The 15,097-nt window shown below is 41.9% G+C and overlaps 1 protein-coding gene across 3 annotated transcripts in view; it reads right to left on the bottom strand.

Annotated features, from left to right (window-relative positions):
• The window catches only part of LOC139388521 (GTPase-activating Rap/Ran-GAP domain-like protein 3), a 174,349-nt gene that overhangs the window by 53,245 nt on the left and 106,007 nt on the right, over positions 1-15,097 (bottom strand). For 2 of the 3 annotated variants that reach the window (XM_071135222.1, XM_071135223.1), the window contains exons 4-7: positions 9,698-9,797; positions 5,217-5,335; positions 4,671-4,735; positions 2,954-3,017 (exon numbers count right to left, since the gene is read on the bottom strand). In XM_071135222.1, the coding sequence (XP_070991323.1) occupies positions 2,954-3,017; positions 4,671-4,735; positions 5,217-5,335; positions 9,698-9,797 (348 nt within the window). The remainder of the gene's footprint in view (positions 1-2,953; positions 3,018-4,670; positions 4,736-5,216; positions 5,336-9,697; positions 9,798-15,097) is intronic. The other variant, XM_071135224.1, reaches the window with a different exon arrangement.

Here is a 15,097-nt window from a genome sequence, read left to right as displayed (position 1 = left end):
TAGCAACTCCCATAACTGTCTATAGAATTCTACTGACAGACCATCAGGGCCAGGTGATTTCCCTTTTTTCATTGAATTCAGAGCCTCTCTAATTTCTCCAATTGACACATGTGAATCGCAAACTGAGTGGAAATCATCCTCAATTCCAGGGACACAATTCTGAATGTGGCAAATGTAACTTTCACAACCATCTTCCTGAAATTGAGAGTTGTAAAGGTTTTCATAAAAGGAATTGAGAAATGATGATATTGTAATGGGATCTTTGCATAAAACATCGTTAATTTTGAGTGCAGTTATAGATTTTCTTTGGTAGTTTCTCTTTTCAAGTGCAAAAAAGTAACTCGTGTTTTTTTCCCGCTCTTCAATCCATTTTGCTCTTGACCTTACAAAGGCACCCCTTGCCAGATCAGTGTAAGTCTGTTCTAATTCTAGTTGTAAAGACCTGAACACAGACTCCTCTTCTTCAGATAGATTATCTTTCTTTAGAAAACTGTCAAGTTTGCTCATCATCTCCTTTTCTCGATGGTTCTTTAATTGCATCAGCTTTTTGGCGCGTTTAATGGCTACCACTCTGACTTTATATTTGAAAAATTCCCATCTACTTCCATGACCCAAGTCTTTTCTAGCAAAAATATCTGTAGCTAATGATTTGATATTTTCAATGAGATCAGTATCTTTAAGAAGTGTATTGTTTAATTTCCAATATCCTCGAGTACCTTTAGATTTTTTAGTAGCTTGTTTTTTTTTTGAATCCTGATAAAGACCCTTCTCTCATTGACAATTGGAGACCAATTACTTTATTGAATGTTGATTACAAATTGATTGCTCTGGTTTATGCCAAAATATTAAAGAAAGGAATAGATACCATTATAAATGAGACTCAAACAGGATTTATGAAGGGCCGTCACATAAACTCTAACATTCGTTTAGTCTTGGACCTTATAGATTATTCAGATGCAATTGACTCAAATGCGGTTGTCCTATTTCTGGACTTCTGTAAAGCCTTTGACACAATTGAACATGAATTTCTCTTTAGGTCTCTTAAACTTTTTTGATTTGGTGAACATTTTATTAAAATAATTTGCATGTTTTACAAAGATATAAATAGTTATGTGCTACTAAACCTTAATACTTCCAAAATATTTAGTATCAACAGAAGTGTACGACAGGGATGCCCAATTTCGCCATTTTTATTCATTTTGGTTGTGGAGCTGAAGGCGACCTAGAAGTGTTGGATTTTGATGACATAAATAACACTTTCAAGATAAACTGGTTGAAAAAATGTTTGCTCGATACTGATTCAATATGGTATTTCATTCCAAATAATGTGTTTAATAAATTGGGAGGTCTTCCATTTTTACTGAAATGTAATTATATTCCTGAAAGATTACCCGCTAAATTTCACCAACAAGCTTTACTGGCCTAGAAAATATGTTTCCTGCACATTTTATCCCCACATAAAGCTATTTTGTGGAATAATTCAGACATAACTGTAAGGAATATGTCATTGTTCTATCCCAGCTGGCATGAGAGGAATATTGACTTTGTCCTTGATATTTTCAACAACAGGGGTAATATTCTCACATATGAACAATTTATAACATTGAAAGAGTTTGCAATACCTTTCAGAGAGTTTATTTCTGTGATCAAAGCCGTTCCCAGTGGTCTAACTACACTTGTGAAAAGTCATCTTAATTTTGGGAACGATCACAAAGTTTATCCAGAACTCAGATTGGAAGGCGTGGGCTTACTTGAGAAATCTTGTTGTAATAAATATACTATATAAGACAAATTCTTCATTCACAAAACCAACTTCCACGAGAGGAAAGTTTTTATGGAACATGCTTATTCCTGACATTGTCTGGAAAAATGCATGGTTAAGACCTTACAAATACTGTATACTAAACAAAGTTAAGGAAGTGCACTTCAACATTTTACACAAGATATATCCATGTAATTCTATGATTTCCAAATTTGTGGCTATTGATGATTTCTGCGTTTTCTGTGAAAAAGTAGGTGAGAATCTGTCTCACTTGTTCTTTGAATGTAAATTTGTGTCAGAATTTTGGGAAAACCTTTCAAAGTACTTATTTCCCATTATGAACACTGCCTATAATTTTAACATAAAATATATAATATGTTACCATTGCAATGATAACAAAACCACTGAAATGATTGTTAATTTTTTTATTCTTGTTGCCAAATACTTTATAAACAAACAAAAACTCCAAAATTCTATACCAAAATTACCAATTTTTCTGATTTAATTTAATTATCTTATTGAAACACTAACCTTAGTGAATAACAACAAGAATAACATCTTCTTGAATCATTATAATAAGATATTTTCAGAGTGAATATAATTGCACTTAAATTGTTTATTTTTTGTATTTTATTTTTATTTAAATTTTTTGTATGTTTGAGCATTGTTAATACCTGTGTTTAGTTTGCTAGACATGTTTGATGTAGCAATGTAAATAGATTTTTGTATTATGAATAAAATACATTTATAATTAAAACATAATTTTAAAAAAATTATCCGACGTATCTCATGAATATGAATTACAAAGCCTCTGGCTATCCTAAGAAAGGAAATGTTGCTTAAAGTATGGGGCTGATACCATAGAAATAGAATTAGAACATGACTATTATATATCATTATAATGCGGGTAGTTTGGGTCCTGGATGCTGATTGGCTGAAAGCTGTGGTATATCAGACAATATATCACCGGTATGATGCAAAAGTACTTGTTTACTGTTCTAATTATGTTGTTAACCAGTTTATAATAGCAATAAGGCACCTCTGGGTTTGTGGTATATGGCCAATATACCAAGGTGAAGGGCTGTATGCAAGCACTCTGTGTTGTGCCTATGCCGTGGCATATTGGCCTTATACAACACCTCCTCGGGCCTTATTGCTTATATCTCTGTGGCTGATACAGCGTAATCTCACCTTCTGTATCTCTGGGTTGAGAATCTCCCTCGGGCCCTTCTCAAACCTGTCCAGGTTCATCGCACTGGAGGAGAGGAGAGGAGGAGGGGTGGGAGAGGGAGGGAGGGAAAGGAGGGGAGAGAGGGAGAAGAGGGAGGGAGGAGAGGAGGAAAGGGAGGGAGAGGGGCTAAAAAGTCAAGTTTACATGCAGTAACATGTTTCAATCCATTCTTATCTTAAAGCAGAATGTTCCTGTTTCTGAAGTAAATATCTATTCGGATTGTTTTTGAGAAACTTACCCCGAATAACTTCCTCATTGCTCATTGAGCAGTAACAGGGCATGCAAAAGACTTGACCAAAAGCTCCAAAAATAAACAAACACGTTGTTTTAGAAACGGACACACTCAGTATAGTTATGGAGGTCTTTAGATGTTGTACACATGAAAATGTGTCATTCCCAACTTTATCCGCAATGTTATGTTCCCTTTTGTGCGAACCAAGATGTTTCTTCTACTAGCTGTGCTGCACAGGCTGTGTCCATGTACTATAGGGACACGCTCGGCCTGCACAGCTGCGTGGAGAAAACAGCGCAACTCAACCAAAATGGATTATAACGTTGCAGATAAAGTTCTACAATTTCATGTGTGCAACATTTAAAGAACGACATCAAATCAAATTGTATTAGTCAATGCGCCCAATACAACAGGTACAACCTTACAGAGAAATGCTTACTTACAAGCCCCTAACCAGTAGGGTAGTTAAAGTAGTTAAAGTGCAGCAGTAAAATAAGAGGCACCGGTTAGTGATTGAGGTAATATGTACATGTCGGTAGAGTTATTAAAGTGACTATGCATAGATGATAACAGAGTAGCAGCGGCGTAAAAGAGGGCAGGGGGGGGCAATGCAAATAGTCTGGGTAGCCCTTTGATTAGCTGTTTAGGAGTCTTATGGCTTGGGGGTAGAAGCTGTTTTAGAAGCCTCTTGGACCGAGACTTGGTGCTCCGGTACCGCTTGCCGTGCGGTAGCAGAGAGAACAGTCTATGACTAGGGTGGCTGGATTCTATGACAATTTTTAGGGCCTTCCTCTGACACCGCCTGGTATAGAGGTCTTGGATGGCAGGAAGCTTGGACCCAGTGATGTACTGAGACGTACGCAATACCCTCTGTAGTGCCTTGCGGTTGGAATCTGAGCAGTTGCCATACTAGGCAATGATGCAACTAGTCAGGATGCTGTCGATGGTGCAGCTGTAGAACTTTTTGAGGATCTGAGGACCCATGCCAAATCTTTTCAGTCTCCTGAGGGGGAAAAGGTTCTGTCGTGCCCTCTTCACGACTGTCTTGGTGTGCTTGGACATTGATAGTTTGTTGGTGATGTGGACACCAAGGAACTTGAAGCTCTCAACCTGCTCCACTACAGCCCCGTCGATGAGAATGGGGGCGTGCTCGGTCATCCTTTTCCTGTAGTCCACATTCATCTCCTTTGTCTTGATCACGTTGAGGGAGAGGTTGTTGTCCTGTCACCACACGGCCAGGTCTCTGACCTCCCTATAGGCTGTCTCGTTGTTGTCGGTGATCAGGCCTACCACTGTTGGGTCATCAGCGAACTTAATGATGGTGTTGGAGACATGCCTGGCCGTGCAGTCATGAGTGAACAGGGAGTACAGGAGGGGACTTAGCACGCACCCCTGTGTTGAGGATCAGCAGTTATTGAATAACATCCTGAGCAGTGCTTGCTTACCTTAAGATGGACTTGACTGATAGTGTTTTAGTGGGGCTGTATGGCAGACTGATCTTCAGAGTTCCCTGGGGGAGATAGAAGAGAAGAGATGCAATTATCTCAGGACCGGATGAGGAGAGAAAGTATTCATCATCTATCTGAACAGAAGGCAGAGGGCCATCCTAATCAGGTGTGGTGTGGTGCTTGAATCTGAAACAGGAGCTCAGTGAGGAAGCTAGTTAACTCTTCTGAATGACTCACACCCCTCTATCTCGCTGCCAAGCGAGACACACACACGCACCTCACATCTGAACCCCCTAACTCCCCCACCCCGCACACAGAAGCTATGACTCATGGATAAAGTTGCCCATCGACACTGATCTAAGATCTATACAGTATCTGCATGATATGCATTTTTCACCTTAATGATCAAGGTTTGGCATTGGGAAAGGTTGAGCAGATCCCAGATCTGTTTCTAAAGCCAACTTGCACAGATACCAATTTTTAAGGTTAGGATTTTGTAAGGGTGAGCTGATCCTAGATCTGTGCATAAAGTCAGTGACTTACTGTCTTCCTCCAGAGGATGGCTCTATACTGAGGGACCCGTTGGTTGTTCTGGTCAGACAGAACCACAGACAGGTAGAAGGGGTTCTTCTCTGCATCCGTACCAATATAATTCTGGTGGACTGGGGGGAGAAAACACACACACACTGTCACACACCGCCAGACACTCTGCTGTGTAGGACCCTTCGGTAGTGTTCACTAGGCATGAAAAGGAAGAAAACGTTCCGAATCGGAGTGAAACGAGGACGCATTATCCAAACTTGTCCAATAAGACAATTTTTGGTTTATTGTTCTGTTGCACAACTTTTTACTTTTCGCAACAGTGTGCTCTCCGATCACGTGACGCATCGTAACACCTGTATGCTTCAATTTGCAAGTTACCGGCAGGTACTTTTTTTCCTCTCCCTTTTTAGACTTCACAGTGACTGCTGTTAAGACTTGCAATACAGTAATGAGATATCTGTATTTAAATAAGCATATTTGACATATTAGTCATTTAGCAGATGCTCTTATCCAGAGTAACTTACAGGTAGCGCATTCATCTTCAGATAGCTAGGTGAGACAACCACATATGTGACTCGTTTCAGGAAACTAGGCATATGTCGCACATTACTACTTTACAAGAGAGCCATTTGAGCGTAAACTTAAAAAATATATGCATAATGTTTTGGCAGAAATGTCTTCTGGAACATACACACTTTTATGTGCCTTAATATCAAACTTGTGTGCAATTTGGAAAAATGAATACAATTGTTAAATTGTGAGTGTAGTTGGTTTAGTCACAGAGTAAGTCACCTTCCCGCTAGCCATGATTGGCTGAGATAATGCTGGATGGATGAGTTCGAATTGGTCTGCCATTGGTCTGTCAGCTTCTGCACGCTGACACGGTCGCTAGTAGGACAATGTTCCCTCCGACACATTGGTGCGGCTGGCTTCCGGGTTGAGCAAGCAGTGTGTCAAGAAGCAGTGCAGCTTGGCAGGGTCATGTTTCGGAGGACGCATGGCTCTCGACCTTTGCCTCTGCCAAGTCCATACGGGAGTTGCAGCGATGGGACAACACTAATTTCCAATTGGATATCACGAAAATTGTAGAGAAAAAGGGCAAAAAAATTAAATAAGAATAATAATTGTACTCCACTATGGAAGTAACCATTTCAATAGAATGTTATGATGTCACTGCAACAACTGTTGATAGATGTAGCTGGTAATTTCGCTCTGGCTATCTACTCCGATTTCAGAGCACTCTCGTCTGAGTGTGCCAGAGCGCAGAATAACTGATGAATTTACAAACGCTCAACACCCGTTGAATATGGCCGTTGTCAATAAACGTCGGCAAAAAAAAGAAAATAAATCGATGCCAGCAGCACAGTTCTTCACCAACGCTCTGGATAACAGGAAACAGCTTAACCAGCTCTGTTAGCGCGAGTAAAATGTAAGTAAGCTGTTCTCTCATTTGTGTCTGGAAGTAGCTAGCAAGCTAGCCAATGTTAGCCAGTTAGCTTGGGTGCTTGACTGCTGTTGTTAGGACAGAACGCTCGAATCAACCCTACTCCTCAGCCAGAGCATCCAGTGTGCGCTCTGAACGCTCTGAAAACTAAACGCTCTGAATCTGACAAAGCTCTGAGTTCACTAATGCCCAGAGCACTCCAGATTAAATTTACGAACACACCGGTAGTATACACCAGCCTTAAGTCTTGACATCTTTGGTTGTTTAGTATATGGCCTTATGTGAATCATTAAAGAGATGGGTGGGGCTTAAGAGGGTGTGAACGATGTTGAATGGGTGTAGACAAAGAAGAGCTCTCCAGCAGGTGTACCAAAACATTCAAGGTCCATTTTCTCAAAAAGTGAGGTTACAAGTTTATCAACTTTCAAAGCAGAATTACTTTCCCACTGTTCCTCAACTGTAGTGTATGATATACCATTTTCTAGTTCTGAGTCTCTACTTATATTCAATTTAAAAAAACACAATTTCTAATTTTGCTACATAAGACCGAATCGAGCCAGTTGTGAAAAATTGGTGGATATAGAGTTTTGGAACAAAACTCTTCAATTGTTGACTTTGTCCTTTGTTGTGTGGTCATAAGAGTTCATTACAGTGTCTGTTAATTTCTGGCAGGAATTAGTTGTTGCCACCACAGTGAGGCCTGGTGTTTCCTATATGGAATGTTGAGTAGGGTGTGTTTGCTTGCGTGTGTTCTGCTTGAATATACAGTGCCTTGCGAAAGTATTCGGCCCCCTTGAACTTTGCGACCTTTTGCCACATTTCAGGCTTCAAACATAAAGATATAAAACTGTATTTTTTTGTGAAGAATCAACAACAAGTGGGACACAATCATGAAGTGGAACGACATTTATTGGATATTTCAAACTTTTTTAACAAAACAAAAACTGAAAAATTGGGCGTGCAAAATTATTCAGCCCCTTTACTTTCAATGCAGCAAACTCTCTCCAGAAGTTCAGTGAGGATCTCTGAATGATCCAATGTTGACCTAAATGACTAATGATGATAAATACAATCCACCTGTGTGTAATCAAGTCTCCGTATAAATGCACCTGCACTGTGATAGTCTCAGAGGTCCGTTAAAAGCGCAGAGAGCATCATGAAGAACAAGGAACACACCAGGCAGGTCCGAGATACTGTTGTGAATGAGATACAGAGATGCAGCCAAGAGGCCCATGATCACTCTGAATGAACTGCAGAGATCTACAGCTGAGGTGGGAGACTCTGTCCATAGGACAACAATCAGTCGTATATTGCACAAATCTGGCCTTTATGGAAGAGTGGCAAGAAGAAAGCCATTTCTTAAAGATATCCATAAAAAGTGTTGTTTAAAGTTTGCCACAAGCCACCTGGGAGACACACCAAACATGTGGAAGAAGGTGCTCTGGTCAGATGAAACCAAAATTGAAGTTTTTGGCAACAATGCAAAACGTTATGTTTGGCGTAAAAGCAACACAGCTGAACACACCATCCCCACTGTCAAACATGGTGGTGGCAGCATCATGGTTTGGGCCTGCTTTTCTTCAGCAGGGACAGGGAAGATGGTTAAAATTGATGGGAAGATGGATGGAGCCAAATACAGGACCATTCTGGAAGAAAACCTGATGCAGTCTGCAAAAGACCTGAGACTGGGATGGAGATTTGTCTTCCAACAAGACAATGATCCAAAACATAAAGCTAAATCTACAATGGAATGGTTAAAAAATAAACATATCCAGGTGTTAGAATGGCCAAGTCAAAGTCCAGACCTGAATCCAATTGAGAATCTGTGGAAAGAACTGAAAACTGCTGTTCACAAATGCTCTCCATCCAACCTCACTGAGCTCGAGCTGTTTTGCAAGGAGGAATGGGAAAAAATTTCAGTCTCTCGATGTGCAAAACTGATAGAGACATACCCCAAGCGACTTACAGCTGTAATCGCAGCAAAAGGTGGCGCTACAAAGTATTAACTTAAGGGGGCTGAATAATTTTGCACGTCCAATTTTTCAGTTTTTGATTTGTTAAAAAAGTTTGAAATATCCAATAAATGTCGTTCCACTTCATGATTGTGTCCCACTTGTTGTTGATTCTTCACAAAAATATACAGTTTTATATCTTTATGTTTGAAGCCTGAAATGTGGCAAAAGGTTGCAAAGTTCAAGGGGGCCGAATACTTTCGCAAGGCACTGTATGTGTGTGAGTGTGTACATGTATGTGTGTTTTTGTGCGTGTGTGAGACAGACATAACAAAACCCTTAGACAACACCAATCGGCATTCAGCTCCCTCTCTGTCCGGTTGACACGGCACCATATTCAGACATAACACTGACCAGACCCAACAAACCTAATTAAAAACAAGAACTCTGCTCTCCATCTCTTTTTCTCTCTCTCCATCCCTTTATTTGTTTCTCTCTCTCCTTGACTCTATCCATTTCCCTTTATCTTCCTCTCGCTCACTCTCCTCTCTCTCCGTCCCTTTCTTTCCTTCAGTCCCTCTATGGTATTCATCCTAATTTGAAACAGTTCACTTAGGCCTGAGGTCTTGTTTTCTTGTGCTTGAATAACCCGCATACATGCACGTACGCACACACGCACGCACACGCACACACCTGTCCGAAGAAGCGAGGGCTCTGAAGAAGGAAGATGGAAGGAGGAGGAGGGTAACGCATTTTTAACGACCTCACGACTAGGCTCTCCGGAGGCTGCTGGCCGCTCATGTTGACTATGGAGCCAGTCAGATGTTAATGTTGTTATCCCCCTGCATGTGTGTGTGTGTGTGTGTGTGTGTGTGTGTGTGTGTGTGTGTGCTTTTGTGTTTTTGGTTTTACAATCCTTGTGGGGACCACAAGTCCACACAAGGATAGTAAAAAAGGAAAGTGGGGGCACAAGGAAAAAAATTAATTTAGGCTTAGGGGTAAAAAATATTTTAGGCTTAGGGGTAAGGGTTAGAATTAGGTTAGGCGTGTGTGTGTGAGACAGAGAGTTGTGGAGCAGAACGGACCTTTTCCCAGGAAGTATTTGAAGAACCATCTGGTGTGGTATTCTGGGTTCTCCAAATGGACATCGGTTCTTCTCCAGATTCCCGGGGTGTAGTCCATTGGCTACACACACACATACGCGCAAACACACAAATGTACGCACACCCACACAGAGACACACTCTGGGTTAGTGAAACGCACACACATGCACGTACGCATATTTCACCACACGTCAGCCAGCATAAATGGTCACAGAATGACTCATTATGGTCTCTGTAACCAGGGGTCACACACACTGATTTACGCCAATAAACACATACATTGATCTACAGACTGACCTTCAAAACACACACACATCATTGTTAAGTCTGGCCACAGAAGAAGAGTTCCTTTGTCATCAGTAGATCCCCCTGTCATCAATATTAACATTAAGCCCTCTGCCCCCTGATCGATGCACCTCCTCCTCATTGAGTGGCTGTCCCATTGTGGATTCATCCTATTGAAGCTAAGCCTCACAGACACCCACAGACCACACACACGTATGTACACAAAAGCACACTACACACACACACACACACACACACACATCATTGACCAACTGTCAAGTGGCTTCACTGACATTTTCAACCTCTCCCTATCTGAGTCTGTAATACCAAAATGTTTCAAGCAGACCACCATAGTCCATGTGTCCAAGAACACTAAGATAACCTGTCTAAATGACTACCGACCCGTAGCACTCACGTCTGTAGCCATTTATGTGCTTTGAAAGGTTAGTCATGGCTCACATCAACACCATTATCCCAGAAACCCTAGACCCACTCCAATTTGCATACCGCCCCAACAGATCCAGAGACGATGCAATCTCTATTGCCCTCAACACTGCCCTTTCCCACCTGGACAAAAGGAACACTTATGTGTCACGTCTCCTACCGAAGGTGGCTCCCCTTCCTGTTCGGGTGACGCTCGGCGGTTGTTGTCACCGGCCTACTAGCTGCCATTGATCCCTTTTCCCCCTTTCTGTTCATTGGTGTCACCTGTTTTGTGTGTAGGCTGATTAGTCGGGCTATGTTAGCCAGTAGGCCCGCCTGCTCTTTGTGCGGGATTGTTTTGTGTTGCTCTGAGCACGTTTGATGTGGGCGTGTTTCATTCGTGGGATTTTCTCCGGACTGGTTGAGTCCCCGTGTTTGGGGCATTTATTTTGTGTGCGCCCTGTGTTTCGTGGGGTGGCTTATGTTCGCCGTGTGTGCAATAAATAGCACTACCCTGTTCTCTCTGCTTCCTGCGCCTGACTTCGCACCCACTACGCCCAGAGCGTTACACTATGTGAGAATGCTATTCGTTGACTACAGCTCAGCGTTCAACACCACAGTGCCCTCAAAGCTCATCACTAAACACTAAACTAAAAACCTCCCTCTGCAACTGGATCCTGAACTTCCTGACAGGCCGCCCGTAGGTGGTAAGGGTAGGTAACAACACATCCGCCGTGCTGTTCATCAACACAGGGGCCCCTCAGGGGTGCGTGCTCAGTCCCCTCCTGTACTCCCTGTACACTCATGACTGCAGGCCAGGCACGACTCCAACACCACCATTAAGTTTGCCAATGACACGTAGGCCTGATCATCGACAACGACGAGACAGCCTATAGGGAGGAGGTCAGAGACCTGGCCGTGTGGTGCCGGGACAACAATGTCTCCTCAACGTGATCAAGACAAAGGAGATGATTGTGGACCACAGGAAAAGGAGGACAGAGCATGCCACCATTCTCTTCGACGGGGCTGTAGTGGAGTAGGTTGAGAGCTTCACGTTTTGGCATGGGTCCTCAGATCCTTAAAACGTTCTACAGCTGCACCATCGAGAGCATCCTGACTGGTTACATCACTGCCTGGTATGGCAAATGCTCGGCCTCCGACCGAAAGGCACTACAGAGGATAGTGCGTATGTCCCAGTACACCACTGGGGCCAAGCTTCCTGTCATCCAGGACCTCTATACCAGGCGGTGTCAGAGGAAGGCCCTAAAAATTGTCAAAGACTCCAGCCACCCTAGTCATAGACTGTTCTCACTGCTACCGCATGGGAAGCGGTGCCCGAGCGCTAAGTCTGGGATCAAGAGGCTTCTAAATAGCTTCCACCACCAAGGCATAAGACTCCTAAACATCTAATCAAATGGCTACCCAGACTATTTGCATTACCCCCCCCCCCCCCCGTCTATTTTACACTGTTGCTACTCTCTGTTATTATCTATGCATAGTCACTTTAATACCTCTACCTACATATACATATTATTTCAATTCCCTCGACTAACCGGTGCCGCCACACATTGACTCTGTACCGGTACCCCCTGTATATAGTGTCGGGTTCACCTAGGGGTCATGATAAGGGCTGTAGCAAAATGTTTGATGATTTAGAATAATTGATTATGCTTATGTTGTATTAATAGAAGGGGAGGGGTTATAAGACCCTCCTTACATTTATAGGGTCCTAGACAACAGATTAACAATATATATATTCATTATATAGGTTTAGAATTGTTCCACAGTTGTTTTCTAGTTCTCTCTCTCTCTCTCTTATAAAGAGACCCCTCTGAGAAATGTGTGACTGAGACAGAACTCTGCAGGGGAGTGTAGGAGACAAGACTAGTCAAATATTCCACAATAAATCTAATTTGTGGAGTGGACATGTACTGCTAAGTTTTTAGATAACACTAAAAGCCTTGTTTATATAGCTTGATAGGCATGGTTTTGGTCTCAGGAGTAAAAAGGTAATGACGTAGGTAGTGACATCACCAGGGCTGGACTTAGGGTTTAACAAAACAACTTGAGACCTTTTCTTTGATGCAGAACTTACTCGGAAACATGCGTGCTATGTTCCTGATTGTCAACTTCTGTCTGCAATTGCATTAATAAAGGTTTTTGAATGATTTAATGAAATATCTTATCATAATGCTAATTTCACCAATGATTGACAAGGAACAAGGAAACGAACCCTAACAACAGCCTCGCTATTGTTATTGTACTGCTGCTCTTTAATTATTTGTTACTTTTATCTCTTATTATTTTAAAACTGAATTGTTGGTTGAGGGCTTGTAAGTAAGCATTTCACTGTAACACCTGTTGTATTCGGCACAAGTGACAAATAACATTTGATTTGAACCCCAGATAAAAGAGCACAGTGAAATCCCAATTCTACTAGGTTGTTTATAAACATCTTGCCCAAAACACCAGACTACACTGAATGTATGAACACTACTTTTTCCATGACATGGACTGACCAGGTGGATCCAGGTGAACGCTTTGATTACTTATTGATTTGACCTATTACATCCACTTCAATCAGTGTAGCTGAAGGGAAGGAGACAGGTTAAAGAAGGATTTTAAATGTGTTTGTGTATGTGTGCCATACAGAGGGTGAATGGACAAGACAAAATATTTAAGTGCCTTTGAAGGAGGGGAGGTAGTAGGTGCCAGGTTTGTGTGTGTCAAGAACTGCAACACAGCGGGTTTTTCCCATTCAACAGTTTCCCATAGTCATCAAGAATGGTCCACCACACAAAGGACATCCAGCCAACTGGAAGCATTGGAGTCAACATGGGCCAGCATCTCCATGAAATGCTTTCGACACCTTGTTGAGTCCATGCCCAAGAGTCCGGAATTATTGGATCCCTTGGTAAAGATTAGCAAAAAAAAGACTGTATAAAGTAAATAATACAAATAGTGACCTATATTGTATGCTAAAAAATATATACAAATTATATTATTTTATACTAGGGGAAAGAGGTTTTTTACATTCAGCATCACTCCATCAAGGGAAATATAGTATTATTTATAATACCAGACGGTGCTTCTACACCTGCATTACTTGCTGTTTGGGGTTTTAGGCTGGGTTTCTGTACAGCACTTTGAGATATCAGTAGATGTAAGAAGGGCTTTATAAATACATTTGATTTGATTAATAAAGATATCTACCTTTATTTCAGGATGTCAAAACCACCGTTGGTGTGCATGGCCAAATACCTCTATTTTCCTGTCATATGACCACAGTACTGGTGCTCCATGGGAATCAAAACCACAACCCTGGCGTTGCAAACACCATGCTCTACTACCTGAGCCACATGGGACTATACTGTATATCTACACTATATATACAAAAGTATAAATCAAATTAGTGTTTTCGGATACTTGTGTCCCCCTGCTTAAGCCAGTACATGTCCAGGCACGTATGAAGTTTGCTAGAGACCATTTGGATGATCCAGAAGAAGATTGGGAGAATGTCATATGGTCAGATGAAACCAAAATATAACTTTTTGGTAAAAACTCAACACGTCGTGTTTGGAGGACAAAGAATGCTGAGTTGCATCCAAAGAACACCATACCTACTATGAAGCTTGGGTTGGAAACATCATGCTTTGGGGCTGTTTTTCTGCAAAGGGACCAGGACGACTGATTTGTGTAAAGGAAATCATGAATGGGGCCATGTATCGTGAGATTTTGAGTGAAAACCTCCTTCCATCAGCAAGGGCATTGAAGATTAAACGTGTCTGGGTCTTTCAGCATGACAATTATCCCAAACACACCGCCCGGGCAATGAAGGAGTGGCTTCGTAAGAAGCATTTCAAGGTCCTGGAGTGGCCTAGCCAGTCTCCAGATCTCAACCCCATAGAAAATCTTTGGAGGGAGTTGAAAGTCCGTGTTGCCCAGCAACAGCCCCAAAACATCACTGCTCTAGAGGAGATCTGCATGGAGGAATGGGCCAAAATACCAGAAACAGTGTGTGAAAACCTTGTGAAGACTTCTGTCATTGCCAACAAAGTATATATTACAAAGTATTGAGATAAAATGTTGTTATTGACCAAATACTTATTTTCCACGATAATTGCAAATAAATGTATTAAAAATCCATCCTACAATGTGATTTTCTGGATTTTTTTTCTAATTTTGTCTGTCATAGTTGAAGTGTACCTTCAAAAAAATTACAGGCCTCTCTCATCTTTTTAAGTGGGAGAACTTGCACAATTGGTGGCTGACTAAATACTTTTTTGCCCCACTGTAGAGCACACAGCCATGCAATCGCCATAGACAAACATTGGCGGTAGAATGGCCTTACTGAAGAGCTAAGTGACTTTCAACGTGGCACCGTCATAGAATGCCACCTTCCAAGAAGTGAGTTAGTCAAATGTCTGCCCTGCTAGAGCTGCCCTGGTCAACTGTAAGTGCTGTTATTGTGAAGTGGAAATGTCTAGGAGCAACAACGGCTCAGCACGAAGTGGTCGGCTACGGAACCTGACAGAATGGGACCGCCGAGTGCTGAAGAGTTCCAAACTGCCTCTGGAAGCAACATCAGCACAAGAACTGTTAGTCGGGAGCTTCCTGAAATGGGTTTCCATGGCCGAGCAAGCCTAAGATCACCATGTGGAATGCCAAGAGTCG

This window comes from Oncorhynchus clarkii, chromosome 29, assembly GCF_045791955.1.
Source record: "Oncorhynchus clarkii lewisi isolate Uvic-CL-2024 chromosome 29, UVic_Ocla_1.0, whole genome shotgun sequence".
NCBI lineage: Eukaryota > Metazoa > Chordata > Actinopteri > Salmoniformes > Salmonidae > Oncorhynchus > Oncorhynchus clarkii.
The sequence above is the reverse complement of the archived record's forward strand: the minus strand, read 5'-3'. Positions and strand labels throughout refer to the sequence as shown.